Genomic DNA, 17,413 nt, shown 5'->3' with positions numbered 1-17,413 from the left:
CTTCCTTTTCTTTCACCTAACTGACAGAGACTAATTCCAAGAGGTTAAATCACACCCAAGAAGCCAGAAATGTGCCCAATTTCTTCCTTCAACCTAAAGGGTTCCAGGTGTGAACCTTTCAGGTTGCTGTGCAGGACCTGAGGCTTTAGGCTCTTTCACAAACTGTTCTGGGGTGTGGTTGTGTGTCCTTCAGCCCTTCCTGGCAAATTCCCTGTTCAGTGGCTGCAGGGAGGGAGGAAGCACTGCTGGCCAGACAGACACCCAGGGAGGCAGAGGGGAGAGCAAAGGCTGGTGGTGTTCCCTGCACATTGTTAGCTCAGCATTATCAAAAAGAAGAGCTGCTGACAGGCAGAGCTGCACCCCCAGTCTCCCACAGCTGCCACCACATTTTTGGCACATCTGGAATGGGTCAGGGCACACAAGTACTGAAGTTTTTTTTTGCCAAGTGACATGACAAGCAGGATACAAAGGAACAGGCAATGTGGGAATCCAGGAGAGCTCTCCTCATGCCAGTAATCAAACAGCAATTCTCTAACTACCCCTGTAACTGGTGTCCAGCTCACCCTCCCACATCCCACAGCACCCCACAGCCTGTGCCCTGCTCTTCCCAGGAGGGACTCTCACAGTGACACAGCCCAAGCTCCTGCCTGCACATGTTGATCCCTTGTAGGTGACTTCTTCTTCCTCCTCCTCCTCAGCTCTGGGTTCCCTTGCTTTTACACACCTGTGGGCCTTGAGCGGTGTGATCTATCTTACCTGACCATCCCCTTTTGTGCATTTTTGTGTAACTTGTGAAAACCACCAGTTGTTACAATTAGTAACAGCTAATTGCAGCAACCATACTGCTGCTTCTGGCACACATTTAATGCAGCATGTGGGGGACACTGGGGGCATTTTATCCCTTCCCTTGTTTTCCTCTGGCACAGCTTTTATGATCGCTATTGGTTTCTTTGTTGAATGGGAGTGTCTGTCCTTGTAGGTTCACAGAAATCATTCTCTTAAACAAGACAGAAAAACCCTGTGTGTGCAAACTCCTACGTATAACTGCTGTGGAAAAGGGAGGTATTTTAGTAGCTGCAGATGATAACAAAGTAGTTTCTGACTGTGTGAGGAGTGTTCTGTCCATCTGTCAAATTTCAACCCCAAATATCAAGACTGACACTGTCACACTGCTGAGAAAGGGCTACAGTGAGTAGGATACATTTATGTTCCTAACTTCTTTTTATTTCATAACTTTAGTAATAATGGTCACTTGTTATAGATTCCCAGTTGCATCTATATTTGAAGAAATTCTTAGCAGTATTCTTATTGATTATATTCAGCAAGAACTGCTGCTGTCCTGTTTTTCACATTCCATCAATAAGACCTTTAAACCTTTTTTTTTTTAATTTATTAATTATCTGTAATTTCTGTGGCTGCCTTTCAAATCTGGTCAACAAGTATGTTTGTTCTGTGCCAGCCCTGCTTCTCAGGACATCTTGTTGCAAAATGTGAAATATGTACAATTTTATTAAGAAAGGGGGTTCTTTGATGTTTGAACTTTGTAACTTTCAAGCCTAGTCAACAAGAAGGAGAGAGATTTAATCCGTGAAACAGAACAGCCGACAAACTCTAAGTGATGTCCAGGTGTTGGAAATACAAATTCCTGCTCAGGAAGGAAGAGGAAGAATTGCCCTGTTAAGGTTTAGGGCTGGACATGTTTCAATGATCTCAGCCCAGGGGAGGTTAACAAATCTTGGGGAGAAGGATTTCCACTGATACACGAGGAATGCAGAATTTACAGGCAATGAGGACACTTGGCAGAAGCCCAAGGTAAGGAAGAAACCAATAAACTAACTCAGGAACAGCACGGAATCAGCTCTGACCGGGTAAGGAATTGCAGCAGGGCAGATCACACCCACCAACCCACGGACCATGGACACGAGAATCCCCCGAGGCAAAGGAAGAGAAACACTGAGCACGGCACTGATTAGCGGGAGAAGCAAGATCCAATAGAAGACACAATGCTAATTAGTAAGAGAGCGGTGTACCTTGCAACCAATGCACAGTAACGCCTTTGCTAAAAGGAGTAGAGCGGAAAGTTTTGCCAGCCGTGCTGCTGGCTTCGTGGATTCGCCAGCCAGCGCCGCTTCGTGCGCACAACTGTAAATAAATAGTTTGCCTGCAGTCTTGTGTGGCTCGGCCCGTGGCAGGAAAGAGCCGCTCGGGGACAGCGCCGTGCTCCGGGCAAAGGCTCCGCGCCTCAGCGGCGCCTCAGGCGGGAGCTGCGCGGGGCTCGTGAGGGGAACTCCCGGCGCGCGGGCACGCGCACGCCGAGCTCACGGGCACGCGCACGCCGGCGGGCCATGGCGGGCGGGCCGCCCGTGCTGCTGGGGCTGCGCGACGCCGCCATGGCGGGGCCGCGCCCGGCCGGGCCGTTGCCCGCATGGGCCACCAACAAGCTGGGCGGCACCGCGGTAGGGCCGGGCCGGGGCCGGCGGGGCCGGGGCTGGCGGGGCCGGGGCTGGCGGGGCCGGGGCTGGCGGGGCCGGGGCGCGGGGCGCGGGGCGCGTCCCGGCCGGGCCTGAGCGCTGCTGTCGGTTTTGCAGGACTGGCTGCCGGCGGTGCGGGCGGCCCCGCCGCGGTGCGCGCAGTGCGCGGGCGCGCTGGCGCTGCTGGTGCAGGTGTACTGCCCGGTGGAGCGCGGCCCCGCGCACCGCGCGCTCCACGTGTTCGCCTGCGCCGCGCCGCGCTGCTGGGGAGCTGCCCGCAGGTGAGCGCGGGGCCGCGGCTGCTCGTCGCTCGTCGTTATTGTCCTTGTTATTCCTGCCGCTGGTCGGTTTTCCACCCTCACCTTCTGTTTCTCTTCGCCCGGCACGTGGAAGCTGGAAGGTGCTGCGCTCCCAGTACTCGCAGGCCCAGGAAAAACAAGCCCAGGATCTCAGCGTCAGACAGGTACAGCTGAGCTCTGCCTGCCCGGGCTGTGCCGGGGCTGCAGGGAGAATGCTCTGAAACAGAGCCTGGCTGAGCTGAATGAGCTGCACAGCCTACACCTCCTTGTCTAGGTAACCACAACCTTCCTCCAGAAGCTGCACTCTGGGATGGTTTCCGGTCCCGTTCTGTGGTTGTGTGGAGAAGTCATGGTCACAGACTTTTTCTCACTGCACTACGTTGTTTACTAGGAGAGTAACCTACTGTTTGTGATCTGTGTCAGGCTGCTTTTCAAGTGAAGATTGCAGTCCAGCTGTACCGCCAAAACTGATACTTAATACTTTAATTACTTCAGCTAACTAAACTGTATTTTTCAACCTCAAATGATTGGGCTATGCTGTCTAGGTAGGGATCTTTCAGATGTTTTCTTTACTTTCTAATTTTAATTGATCTCTTTAATATATCACGGATTTTAATTAATCTGACTCAATTATTATTAATGTATTTGTGATGAAGAGCAGCACATAGGCTTAAGCAGATTGGAAGAGGAGGGTGGCATCAAACTCGTGATGGCACGCAGGGAGAGTTTGCAGTGTGAAATTTTGGGCTGTGGTAAATGAGCTTTTGCTCTAGTCAAATGATGGTGGTGGTATTATAATTTCCTTCTGTCTTCTGCCCTGTGAGTTGCCTGTGGTGCAGTAACTGCCTCAGCTAGACTCTGCCACAGCCAGGTCATGGCAGCAGGAGGCACAAGGGCCACTCAAAACACTGATGAATTCTTGTTCTAATTCTCCAGTGTGAGATGTTGTTGCCATAACAGTGGTGGTGTGAGAAGTAAATGTGGGTGTGTTGGGAATTAGCACTGTGAGGAGAAGAGGTGCAATAACACTGAGCATTAGGTGAAGGTCTCAGTTTTCTCCTCTGTTAGAAGCTGTATCTGAGCAGCACTGGGGTGGCAGACCTTGGCAACGTTCTCTTCCCTTTTTTTTGTGCTTCTCAGAAACAAGAATCAACCTTTGCTGCAAAGGATTGGTGTGAGGATGCAGATGACTGGGGAGCCTGTGATGGAGCAGAGTCTCCTGCTTGTGCCTCCCTCCAGCTGCTTGGCCTAAAGGAAGCTGTGAGTAGCGATGTGGAGTGTGCATCCCAGTTCCAGCAGCTCCAGCTGTCTGATGGCTCAGGTCCCCAAGGCACACATCCTGCAGCCACTGAGGAAATGGATGGCTCAGGTCCCCAGGGCACACATCCTGCAGCCACTGAGGAAATGGTGATGGCAGCAGCTGGTTCATCTCCTGTGTTCCAGCCCTTCTACATTGATGTTGTAGATGAGGAGGACTACACAGGTTCTCTTGATACAGATCATGCAGATAAGCTACTGAGGGAGTATCAGCAGAGAGAGCATGTTGATTTGGAACAGATGATGTCAGAAAGGTGAGAACAAGTCTGGATTTCATGGTGAACCTGAGGGAATTGTGTAGTTTTCTGTGTGCTGACTGTTCATCTAAATGGGACTCTCAGTAAAGGTGAATGATTTTGTCTGGAAGCTCCTTCAGGAGCCATTGGTGTGCAATTCTGTGCTGGAAGAACAGAACAGTGCACGCAGGGCTGTCAAATCTGGAGTTACTCAAAATGCATCTATTTCTGAGTGACTGAGCAGTTGGAATGTTCTTGGTCTACAGACGCAGCAGAGGATGGTCAACCTCTGGATCCAAACCAGAATGGTGAAACAATATCTCTGCGAAATGACATAACTGTGTTTCATGAAATTTCACACTTTTCTTCACAGGGCTAAAGCTTTTCTTCAATTTCAGTTGCATTTTTAAGAGTTTAATTATTTAGGGATTTTGGCTAAAGACTGGCATGATGGTGACACCTGAAGGTTTAGTAGAAGTTGTCTAAAAATGCATTTTTGAACATAGTTATTGAAAATATTTTCTTAGTAAAATATTTAACTCGGGTGATCGCAGTGAGCACTTATATCTCGGCCATTAGTGCCTGAATTGTGGACAGCATTGAATTTCTTTATAGCTAAAGCTGCTGTCATTTGCCAAATCTGCACTTTTCAGCAGTGGTGTTCCTGTTGAGTTTTGTTGACCTTTATAAAATTGTAGAAATTTAATTGTGCTTGATGCGGAATTGAAAAAGATATCATCATAATTTTAAAAACAGGAAAAAATTAGGAAAGTTATTGAGGAGTTTTTTGAATAAATAATGTCGGCACTTGATTTGGGGTCTCAGCCTGGTTCATGCAAAGTCGTATTTATTGTACAGAAAACATCATGGTTTTATAGTGTTACAAAGTATAACTTTAGCCTTTACAAGAACTTGTTACATGTTTTACTTTCTTAATGGGCAACTGATTGCTTTCGTCCTGCCCAATCCCTCCTGCTAATCACCCATGCATAAGGTAAACAGTCCTGCCTCACTTATCAGTCTCCTGCCCCTGCCAGGGGCTATTCAGCTCAACCCTCCCAAATGTCTCACATTAACTGATAACAAAAGATCTCCATAGCTGCAACCTTCAAGCAGCTTCCACCCAAACTCCCACGGAAGAAAGCGGGTCTCTGCTGGATTTGAGTCCCATGTGATAGTTTGAAACACTGTTAGTAATTGTGAGCCACCAAAAAACGAAGAACTAAAAGGAAAATGTTCACTAGCAACCTCTAACAGGAATTGTCTCTTTATGTGTGTATCTTTTTTTAGCATACTTAGTATAATTTAATGTGAGTGTATAGTAACCACTGCTTATTTAAAAGATGCATGTCATACTGAAAACCTCGCTGGACAGTTTGTTTCTTGTTTTCTTACAGTTTTGCTGGTGAAGATGGTAATGAAAAATATGAGAAGAGTGAAGTCAAAAGCTGGGACCACACATTCCATAAATTCATGAAAAGGATATCTGTGTGTCCTGAACAGATTCTAAGGTATGTTGATAATCTGGTTCTAACAGGGAGATACAAATCATAGGCATGGATGGTTAGTACATCAAAATAAATAATTTTCTTGGAAATACATGTATGTTTTAATTTTTTAATCAAAAGAATTTGCTAAGGGGACTGTTGCCATGTCTGTGGTCAGACTTCAGTCCTGGTTGGGCTTTTTTATACAACATCTTAAGTGGATGAAGAGCAAAGCAGGATCAGAGATGATAGCTCTGACTATGGGAGGCTTTCGACATAGGACCTGATGAGAAGAGACTCAGACTGTCTTTGAAGCCTCGCTGAAATCCAGGCACAGAGGTTTCCTAGTGACAGTGTTGAGGTGCAGGTATGACACAGTGGTGTGCTGTTGTGGTAGATTTCCAAGGTTGTCTGCTGCTCTGACATTTTGTAACCTATTTGGAATGTCTAATGTCTGTCCTTGACTGAAGCAAGAAATTAGTGGTTTTAAAGGCCCAGTTCTGCAGCTTGCTGTGGACAGCCCTCAGCACCCAGCAGTCCTCAGGTCATGTAAATCTGTTGCTTTTCCTGGAACAGAAGCAGGGGGAACCTCTGAGTAGCTGCTCTTCCTGAGAGAGGCGTTAATTCTAGATGGGGGTATAACAAAGAGTAACTCCTAAGTCATTCGTAGTACCAGGAAAGACAGGTTTTCATGGATCACACCAGGTGTTCCAGGGAGTCCAGTGCTGCCTGTCTGGTCAGGCTGTCCCAGTGTGGTCACAGGGCTTTTGTTTATCAAGTGTCCAGAACCAGCTGGAACTGACTGGTCCTTTTTCTGCTGAGGAGTTAAAAGTCTGAGTGACTGGCTAGACAGAAAAGAAACATGAGAAACTTTTACTGATTGTCAGAGATGAATCAGGAGATGTACTGATGCAGCACCCAAGGAGCATTTTCAGACAGCTTTGCACTGCCTCTATCCCTTTGCAGTATTGTGCTCTTTGGATTTGCCATTCTTCTAAAACATCACCTCAGGTGTTCCCTGGGACTGTCCCTGGTTAGAACCTCTCCCCAGCTTCCCTTTGGCCTCCCTGCAGATTGTCAGTGTTCTCTTAGGCTCCCATTTCTCCTGCCTGCCTGCTGACCTTCAGCAGAGCACAGAATCCCCTGCTTGCCATTCAGTGGAAACCATCCTTGGTCTGGGTTTCCTGTTAGCTGTGAAGCTCTCATAGCTCTTACAAATACACCATCAGTTCTGAGGCATAGCTACAGTGGTTTTGAGACCTGTTGTGTGTTAAATCTTTTACTTGTGTATTTTTTTCTTTCATTCCTACTGTTTAGCATTCCATTTTTCAGGAAAGTGTAGTTTGCTTAATGAAATGAGTCCGGTACAACATATTTTGGAGGTGTCAATTCAAAGCATTTATCTCCTTTAAATGCAGCTCTTTCCTTAAGACTTTCCAAGCTTTAACCTTCCAAGTATTTCCCCCTCCCCATCCTTATTCTTTGTTAAATGTTTCCTTTGAAGCTGAGGCAATGATTTAGGCTTATAACCATGTAATTTACTTGAAGCAAGTTCAGAGATTTCAGCAAATCCTGAACAGCGTTGCTAACATGTAAGTTTTCCTATCAAATTTTGATTAAAAATAAATAATGAGTTTTTCTTCCCTGTCATCTCCTAGATACTCTTGGGGTGGCCAGCCTTTATTCATAACGAGTCCTCCAGCCAACCTGGAGCAGGGAATTCCAGCCTGCAGGAACTGTGGAAGCAGCAGGGTGTTTGAGTTCCAGCTGATGCCCATGCTGGTCAGCATGCTCCAGAGTGACTCAGGTGCTTGACTTGCTTGAATCAGTACTTCAAGCAGTCTCCTTTTGGGGAAAGTGTAGTGAACTGCAGTTTGGGTTGTTTCTTGCTACCCACGTGTGCTTCACCACAGTGATGATGTTCCAGAGACTCTGCTGTCGCCATTACAGATTTCACTGGGCAAAAGAGAGAGCCCTGCTTTATGGACACTCTCTGATTGCAGCTTGGGTCGCTCACTAGGGAACTTTAATAACTACAGTAGGGACAATTCCATGGCCTTGGGAGTATGAGTCTTTATTGCCTCTTAAAGGAGGCCTTGGAAAATATATGTGTGGTGGGATAAGATTGCAGACACTTTAAAAGCTCTTTGAAAATTCTGATTTGGCTTCTTTTAAAATGTTTAACATTAGAAAATGCTATTTACAGAGGAGACTGAATATGAGAAGTATTTTCTGAATTAATAATTTGTGCAAAAACTGAAGTATAGTGGTAAGCAATAGCCCCTGATAATGACACTTTTCATGCCTTTACACACCTTCGTTGCTTTGTTTTTCAGATCTGTCAGTGGAATTTGGAACTGTTATAGTTTACACATGTGAGAGAAGCTGTTGGCCAGCAAATCATCAAACCCCTCTTGAAGAATTTCTTTTTGTACAAGAAGACCCAGATCAGACATTATTTAAATAAAGTGTACTTCTCTGCATAGATGAAAAGTCTGTGGGTGTGTTTTGGTTTTTGTTTTGTTGGGTTTTTTTTTTACTACAGGTGTATAATTATGTAACAGAATTTTCCTCAGGTGTGGTGAAAAATTGAATTTGTTTGATGGCATTGTGCTTATTTCCAAGAATAACTGATTGACATATATTGTCGTGCCTCTTAAATGTGGTTACAAAACTTTCATACTTCCGTTACACATGGAACTTGCAGTGTAGAGATTGTTTCACAGTTCCAGTTACTCTTAGCATTTGGGGAGGGAAGTAAAAGAGAAAACTGCCATGAGAAAATGTTTCTCCTATACTGTTAGCATTTATCAGCCACACAGGATCCAGGTTTGAGAAACTCTTAGCAGTGGAGAATTTAATGCCAACTTGATTTTAAAAAGCAATTCTGCTTTGATTTGGCCATGGATTGGAAATTCTGTGGGGAGTGGCTGAAAGGCCTTGCTGTCCCTGCAGCCTTCCAACATGAAGTTTTTCTGTGTTTTTCCATTGAAGGAAATGTTCCTTTTGCATAGTTAAATGAGTGTGACAGTGCCATGGGTTGGGGTGGGGAGAAGGTGGAGGGTGAGTTAACCCTTGTGTCCTCACAGGTACAGAACTGGGGTGGCTCAGCACGTGCCTTGGTGCCACAGTGTGATTGTGCAGCTTTAGTTAAAACTGTCTGCATTCTGCTGTGGCATTCCTTGTTGCCTTAGGCTGAACTGCAGTGTCTTAACTGACTGAAGGAGAAGTGATTTAGGTGTCCTTAGGGCATTCTGTACAGGTTTAATGATGCAACATAAATAATGCACTAAAAGTGGGGGTTTAAAATAAGGGGGACTGGGGGAGGAAACAACACACGTGGGTGAAAACACGATGACCTAAAGTGATTGAATGTTTGCAAAGTTGTGTTTTGGAGGAATAATTGTAGCTTACCACATCAACATCTAGTGGTGAGTTTGTGCCCTGGCTATGATGCTGATGAGCGATGTAGGGACCCCAGGCAGGCGCAAAGGAGAGCCATTTATTGCCGGAAAGCTGGCCTTTTTAAGCAGTTAGCCAGTCATCAGGTTACAGTTTTAAGGCACAACAAGCCCAAATCAACCAACCATCATCAAACACCGTGTGGTGGACATGGGAATGTCATACAGCAGTCTCAGTTTCTCACGTCCCTCTATTCCAGCTGAATCATTCTCCCACAGTTCCCATCTCTTCAAGCTAAGTAACAGGCCGGAGCCATGTTGCAAGGCCTTTCCCTTATAAAGCCTTACCTATCGGCAGCAATTCCCCCTTCGTTGTTTATGTGTTGCACAGTTAGAACTGTCTGGACCAGTAAGGCCATTGTCTTATCAAGACTACTACTGATCATTTGTTGCACACAAGATAAAATACATGGGATACATAGCACAATCATTAAGAACATACCAAGGATAACTATGCCATACATTACTAAGTGTTTAAGCCATGTCCCAAAGCCAAGGTTATCGAGCTATGAAGACACCCCACTGTCATTCACCCTCATTGTTTTGCAGTAGCTGTTTAGTGAATTGCTTAAGATTACTAATGCTCTTATGAACGGACTCTGAATGGTCACTTAAGTTCATGCAGCACCTGCCATCAAAATCTCCACACCCATGGCCTTGAGCCAGCAGCAATAAATCGATGGCAGCCCTGTTTTGTAATGTTGCATGTTGTAGTGACCAATTTAATGTCAGCCAGCATTGCTGAAAGAGTGACACTAGTGGTGTTAGCTTCCTGTGCAAGCCAGCAGCCGAGCTTGTTAAAGAAGCCAAAGCATGAGCAGTACCGATTGCTGGTATTGAGCTAGCAGAGATACGCTCAGCAGTGTTCCAGAAAGTTACTGTTGGATTGCAGTCCTCGCTGATAACCCGTGTGCTGCAGCTAACCTGATGCTGTGCTGCAAGTATTAGAGCAGTTCAATTTGGATGAAACAAAGTTAGTTGGCCAATGGTGCAAGGTCTGCCAACAGCTTTGCTTGGTATACCTTTCCAGACATGCTCCCCACATATTAAGAACAAGTCCAAGGGAAGAGCAATAGCGCTGATACCGGATGTCAGTCGACTTTCCAAGGTCCGATTACACCACAAGGAAGTATTACTGAAAATACCTTTAGGAGAGACATCAAAGTTAACACTGTTCATATGAACGTCAAATGTATCATCAATGTAAAAGCATAGCGAGGTGTGCAAAGTCCCTAGCGTATCTAGTTCTTGTGGCTGTGAGAGCAAAGCTGGAAAGTCATACATCCATCTCAGATCTTTGTACCATGTCTCATCCCATCCTGCGGTCTTTTGCCAGATGGCCTGGCACCACTGCCTAGGCTGCAGTTTTGCTGCATGCTTTCATTGTATAGCTTACCAAAACGCTTTTCGCCAATGGGTACCCCTGCCAAGTACGTGCGAAAGTGATCGCTAGGAGTTGCTATAGAGATGCACATAGTATCAGCGTGCGTAGCATTTGCAAGGGTGATCCACACATTTGTGCCATCCAGTGTAGGGGGTAAGACACTCGCGATGCCTTCGCCAATCAGGATGATGCAACAAATGGTCACACACACCATGAAGGAACCCATTTCACATGGTGACCTGTGGAGACACAAGCATAACCCATTCCCCACATTAACAAGTCTAAATGTCCTGCCCACTGCCCTGTTACTGTGTCGTTTACCACCACTGGAGGCCTGGGACGAGCCTTTTATCAAAAGAATATTGCCTTTTGCATACTGGTTGGCCAGCTTCATCCCGATTCAGGAAATTGAGAACATACAGGGCTTTTGGTCACCTATCATGTGGGCGCTCCAACTCCCCCTTCTTTTGTTTTTGAAGCATAGTTTTTAGTGTTCTGTGGGCATGTTCAATGATCGCCTGACGAGTGGGAGAGTGAGGGATACCTGTGTCGTAGGTGACACCCCATTGCTGTAAGAACTGGCGAGTCTGCTCAGAAGCATAAACTGCGCCATTGTCTGCCTTTATAGTGTCTGGAAGGCCCAAAGCAGCAAAACATGTGAGCCAGTGCTGAGTAACAACACGAGCCTTTCCTCCTGTGTGGGCAGTTGCCATTGGAAAATGTGAGAAAGCGTCAACAGTTACATGAACATATTTTAAATGACCGAATTCTGGAATATGAGTAACATCAGTTTGCCAGACAGAACTGGCAGTCAAGCCTTGAGGATTGACACCCTCTGCCAAAGGATCAGGAGCAATTCCTTGGCAAGAGGGACACGAAAGCAGAATGCCATGAGCCTGCAAGGTGGTTAGTTGAAACTGCTTTCATAAAGAGTGTGCATTCTGATAAAAAAAGTAATGAGACAGCTTAGCCTGAGCAAACTTATTAGGCACAACATTTGGCATGACAGTGAGATCCATGTAAGTATTACCTTCCATGATAGGTCCAGGTAGATCTGTATGAGAACAAACTTGTAGCACATAGAAGTCATGCTGCCTGTTGTTAATCAAAAGCCATAGCATACAGAACTCTGTAAATAAAGCTTGGTTATCAATATATTGACGATTCTAAATGAAAAATTGCATTAGCAGCATATGCAGAATCAGTTACAATGTTGAGCAGTTCATCTGAAAACAACTGAAAAGCATAACAGATAGGGGCTAACTCTAGGATTTGTACTGGAGCATTTTGTCCTGTCAGAATCCTTTTATGCCACTGGCCAGAGTCACCTTCACGCTGTATTACTGCAGCTTTGCTGGTTCTGCTGGATGCATCCGTAAAAACAGTCATTTCATCAGCGGGGGTCATACTGCAGTGGTGTTTTGCATACAAGCGGAAGCTACCCATTTCCGTCCACAGGCAATGTGAAGGGTAGTGAAGAGACAATTGTCCTGAAAAATCTGCAAGTGCGATCTGAAAGTTAGTGTCCTCTGACAACAGCCATGACAAGTTGTCCTTGTTTGCAGGCATATAGATTACATGTGGATCCTGGCCATTAAGCTTCTGCAGCCACTCGTGGCCTTTCATGATTAGCTGTGCAAACATGTCATTGGCAGTTCATAGTCTTTGTTGCTGTATGTGGTAAAAATAGCCACTCCAGTACATGCAAGGGATCACTGTCATTTAGAAACCACTAAAACAAAACAGCAAATGGTTGAAACCTGATAGCCACAATAGCAAGAGAAACGGGTTCATCTGGGTCCAGTCTCCAGCCCTGATGATTTTCCAGTGCCAGAGCACAACAATCTTGGGCTTTCTTAGCATCTGGAGTTAGCTGCCAGGAAGAGTTGAGATCAGGGTCACCCCTGGGTAAAACAAGCAGGAGGTGCAAGAGCTCTGTGGATGAACCTAGAATGGGACATAACCAGTTCAAAGAACCTAACGATTTCTGCAAATGATTTAAGATCAGGTTATCCTTAACACAAAGCTTTACAGGCTGAGGACAGAGAGCGTGCTGAGTAATTTTCCACCCTAGGTAATGTCACAGGGGCTGCTGCTGCACTTTCTCGGATGCAACGGCTAAGCCAGCTGCTCAAACTGCTTGAACAACAGCCACCTGTATGGAACACAAAACAGAATGATCTTTAGCTACAAGTAAAATATCGTCCATGCAGTGGTATATGGTTCCCTCAGAAAATTGGTGGCATACAGGACGCACAGTAAGGTCTACCACTCTCTGGCATATAGTTGGGCTGTTGCATGTGCCTTGTGGCAAAACTGTCCAGTGATACCTTTTCATTGGCTCTGCTCTCTCACAATGGTTCATGGTGGGCACTGAAAAGGCAAAATGGGGTGCATCATCAGAGTGCATGGGAATGGTAAAAAGCAATCTTTTAAGTTGTTGAAGGATGGGGGAGGGGTGGAATTTTCTCCATCCCTGTTACTAGGAAAGCACAATGACCAGGTACTCAAGGACCACTAACTCTTGTAAGAGACAATAGATGTGGCTGGGTGTGGTAAAGGGAGGTGGAATCTGATGCTGGGGACCTCACTTGCTTGCTGGGCACTGGAGGGGGAAGAGGGAAGCTCCTGCCTTCCTTTGGCTGCGACTGTGGAGAGTCCGGCTCTGCACTGCCTTCTGATCCTGGCTGGGTGAGCTCTCACTTGGGAAAGGGCGCAGGATTCTGACACTTTTCCCCGCCGGGAACCTGCGCCTCCCCAGCTGCGCTCGCAGCTGCTGCAGAGGAGCCCGGCTGTCGCTGCCCCTGCCTGTTGGAACACACTGCGGCTTCTGCCATAACTGCGGAGCTCCTGCCACCTTTGCTGGCTAGCCCGGCTGAGCCATTGCTGCCACTCAAGCTCGCTGCTCTGAGCTCCCTGCTGCACGCTGCCCAGCCTGCCCGCCATGAGCCACATGACACCGACCTTGCGCCACAGCGCCCCCTGCAGCTGCGTGGGAGTGATCGCAACTGTCCTGCCCGGCTGGCAGCCCAACAGCGCCCCTGCTGGCTGTAACTGTGACTGCACCGAACGGGAAAGTGCTTGGCATCCCAGGGACATCTGCCACCAGGTTTCTGGTTTTTGTTTGTTGTTGCTACAGTTGTTGTTGCTCGTTTACTTTGTTATAGATACTAGTAAAGAACTGTTATTCCTTTTCCCATATCTATGCCTGAAAGCCCTTGATTCCAAAGTTATAATCATTCTGAGGGAAAGGAGGGGGGGGGTAAAATTCTCTATTCTAAGGGAGGTTTCCACCTTTCTTAGCAGACACCTGTCTTTCAAACCAAGACATAAATCTATGCAACAATGGCCCAATCCAGAGGAATCATCGCTGGAGAGGGAAGTCCAGGTTGTAAAGCACCCATTGGTTCAATGACTGCATTTACCACTCACAAGTCATGTAACAGCCTCCATTTACCACTTTCCTTGGGTATGCAAAAACCAGGAGTGTTCCAAGGGCTAGAGGAGGGTTGTATGTGCCCAAGAGACAGCTGTTCATCTACAAGCTGCTGTAGGTGTTGCAGCCGTTCCTTACGTAGGGGCCATTGAGAGACCCAGACAGGGTCATCTGTCTTCCATGCAAGTTTACATGTGTTCAGTATCTGTGTATGGAACAGCTATTAAATGGCCCCTTTTCCTCCTGGCGTTGTGCTGTAGAATGGAACAAGCTGTGCCAGACACTGGCCTGAAGGCACAAAGCAAGGTGGAATGGGCATCCAGAGCATGATCTGTATTTCACCTTCAAAGTCAGGGTTGATGACACCAGGTAACACAAAGAGTCCTGGCTTAGTAGTAGAAGGAGGTCTGATGAGCAAAGTATGCATATTATTACCAATAGGTCCCCACATCCCCGTAGGGACTAAATGAACCGATGTCATCTGCAGAGTTAGTGGCTGGCCAGAGGTCAGGTCCATTCTGGCACTTCCACAGGTTGCGGGGATGAGCTGACTTGCCAAATGCCATGCTGGGTTCTAGCCTTTTCATAAACACCCTCACCGATTAATTGAACCACAAGTACCAGGGGATTCCTCCACTGTAGATGCCCTGCCTGAGACATGCAGGATGCATGGTAGTCCAAGAACCAAATGACATACTGGGTCACTGTTACTATCATTTTCATCATGTTTTTCCAGTCAGTAGGAGTAAGTACGTTGGCAGAGCTTAGGGTCTCTATATGGCGGTAAGTTGTCCGGAAGACACACCAGTCTCCTGTGCTAACCTGCGCATCTCTCTCATAACAGAGTACTCTACATCTTATAGGCTGGGGGGTTTACCTTGCTTATAATAGACCACCAGATACGCAGTTAGATGTGAAGGCACGAGGGTTTGATCTCATGTAGGATGCAGCTGTACTGCCTGGGCATTAAACGGTGCCGGGTCTGAATAGCTAGCCAAAGTGTTTGTCTCCAGAGGGGTTGCCATAGCAACAGAGCTGACTGGCAGCTCCTGGGAGGTGCTTGGTGGGGGAGCAATACCACCCTGGGGCCGAGAGGGGGCAGAGTAGCTGCAGCATTGGAGGAGCCATGCAGAGGCAGGGATCTATCCCAGGGACCTCAAAAGTGGCCATGGGGCTACAACTGAGTACTGTATTTCTGCAGCCATGCAGGCTGCTGCCAAAGACTGTATTTCCACAGCCATGGGGACATGTGAATCTGAGGGGCCAGAACCTGCAGTATGGGCCAGTGAAAGTGATGCAGGCAAGGGGGGAGCTTATGCTGAGGGGCAGGCAGCAAAGGCAGCACCATGGGAGCAGCAGGCAGTGCAGAAGTGCCGTTGGGAGGGGTGGAGATGGGGGAGTGGGCAGCAAAAGAGCGCTGGGACCTGACAGAGTCTGGCATGTGGGGGAACTGCTATGGAGGAATGCCTACCTGTGAGAAAGCGCTATTGCAGAAGGCAGCTGTGTGGGGTGGGGGCTGTGGGGGTGGCAGGCTCCAGGGGTGGTCCAAAGAGCAAATCTGTGTTAGATTCTGTGAGAGTCGCTACAACAATTTGATTCACTGCAAGCAAGCCTGGAGACACTTAAGAGGCAAAGTCAGAGAAGTGAGTATTTGCTTTTTTTCAGTGCACCGGGGAAAAAAAGAGGTGCATTTTTTGGGGGGGAATTTTGTGGGGGAATTCACTCCTCCAAACACACACTGGCACATCCAAAGACATGGTGTTATAGGTAAAATTCATGAATATTCATCACATTCCCTTGGATAGGAGTGGTTATACAAATAATTTCTCGGAAGTCATTAATATCATTAGCATGCGCACCGTGCATGCTGCTTACATCCCAGTGCTCTTTGAAGACCGCAAAAACCCCTCCAGGATTACGGTCATCACAATGCACTTTTCACCTTTCTCTCTGGAGCATGCATAGTCCGTCATGAGATGATTCAGCGGTTTCTGTGCTGGCTTCAAATGGATTCTTGTCCCTCTTATCTTGATAAGATTAAGGGAATCCTGTTTTTCTAGGTTTTACAATTCACATATTCTGTCTCTCAATAGTTAACTTGAGTTACCTATTGATTACCCCTTTCTCAAATTCCCCATGTTGTGAGATGCCTGGAAGCAAAGGGATCACCCATGCTCACAAGGTCAAAGAGTCTATGTCCAACCCCTTTCCAAGCATCTAGCTCATAAATGCTGGCAGAGAGAAATTCCCCCACATGTGTAGAGATTCAATCTAACAAAGCAAGCAACCTAGCATTGGGAATGTCTCTGTTCTGCCATTGTAAAAGCTGCTGTAAAGTGTCTAGGGTCTGGTTTTGCTCAAGCAATAGTTTCGTACCCATGATAAACCCACAGCTCCCCTTAAAATGATGAATGCGTGCCCTGGAATGTGAAAAGGTGAAGCCCAGGATCGCTCATGGGGTCTAAGCGTGCTGCTGAAGTTTCCTGTTAGAATGTGCTCCTTGGAGCTGCTGCCGGGGTCCTTTGCGTGGGCTTGACCCATGCCAGAGCCCACAGTATCTGACGTAGGCCATGGTCCAGGGTCTCTTCAGGGGCTCAGGCTCTTCAGTCCTGTGATTCAATTGTCCCTGTTCATTGGCCACCAGCTGTGGTGCTGATGAGCGATGTGAGGATGCCAGGCAGACGCAATGGAGTGCTCTTTAGTGCCAAAAACCCGGCCTTTTTAAGCAGTTAGCCAGTTATCAGATTAAATAGTTTTAAGGCACAACAAGCCCAAGTCAACCAATCACCACACATCACGATGTGGACACACAACTGTCGTGCAGCAGTCTCTCAGTTTCTCACATCTCTCTATTCCAGCTGAATCATTCTCCCATAGTTCCATTATACTTAGCCTAAATAACAGGCCAGAGCCATGTTACAAGGCCTTTCCTTTATAAAGCCTTACCTATTGGTGGCAGGGGGTGCAGCTCTGCACGTCAGCAGCTCTTCTCTTTGATAATGCTGAGCTAACAATGTGCAGGGAACACCACCAGCCTTTGCTCTCCCCTCTGCCTCCCTGGGTGTCTGTCTGGCCAGCAGTGCTTCCTCCCTCCCTGCAGCCACTGAACAGGGAATTTGCCAGGAAGGGCTGAAGGACACACAACCACACCCCAGAACAGTTTGTGAAAGAGCCTAAAGCCTCAGGTCCTGCACAGCAACCTGAAAGATTCACACCTGGAACCCTTTAGGTTGAAGGAAGAAATTGGGCACATTTCTGGCTTCTTGGGTGTGATTTAACCTCTTGGAATTAGTCACTGTCAGTAAGGTGAAAGAAAAGAAAG

The 17,413-nt window shown here is 47.0% G+C and overlaps 1 protein-coding gene across 1 annotated transcript; it reads left to right on the top strand.

Moving 5' to 3' along the window:
* Nucleotides 1-2,316: 2,316 nt before the first annotated feature.
* Nucleotides 2,317-8,303, top strand: PDCD2L (programmed cell death 2 like). Its single transcript, XM_085072047.1, has 7 exons — nucleotides 2,317-2,456; nucleotides 2,589-2,752; nucleotides 2,865-2,934; nucleotides 3,911-4,341; nucleotides 5,721-5,834; nucleotides 7,469-7,617; nucleotides 8,147-8,303. The coding sequence occupies exons 1-7, from the start codon at nucleotides 2,346-2,348 to the stop codon at nucleotides 8,275-8,277; spliced, it is 1,170 nt and encodes a 389-aa protein (XP_084928173.1). The 5' UTR covers nucleotides 2,317-2,345; the 3' UTR covers nucleotides 8,278-8,303.
* The last annotated feature ends 9,110 nt before the right edge of the window (nucleotides 8,304-17,413 follow it).

This window comes from Lichenostomus cassidix, chromosome 11, assembly GCF_008360975.1.
Source record: "Lichenostomus cassidix isolate B80296 chromosome 11, HeHo_3.0, whole genome shotgun sequence".
NCBI classification, from domain to species: Eukaryota; Metazoa; Chordata; class Aves; order Passeriformes; family Meliphagidae; genus Lichenostomus; species Lichenostomus cassidix.
The sequence above is the reverse complement of the archived record's forward strand: the minus strand, read 5'-3'. Positions and strand labels throughout refer to the sequence as shown.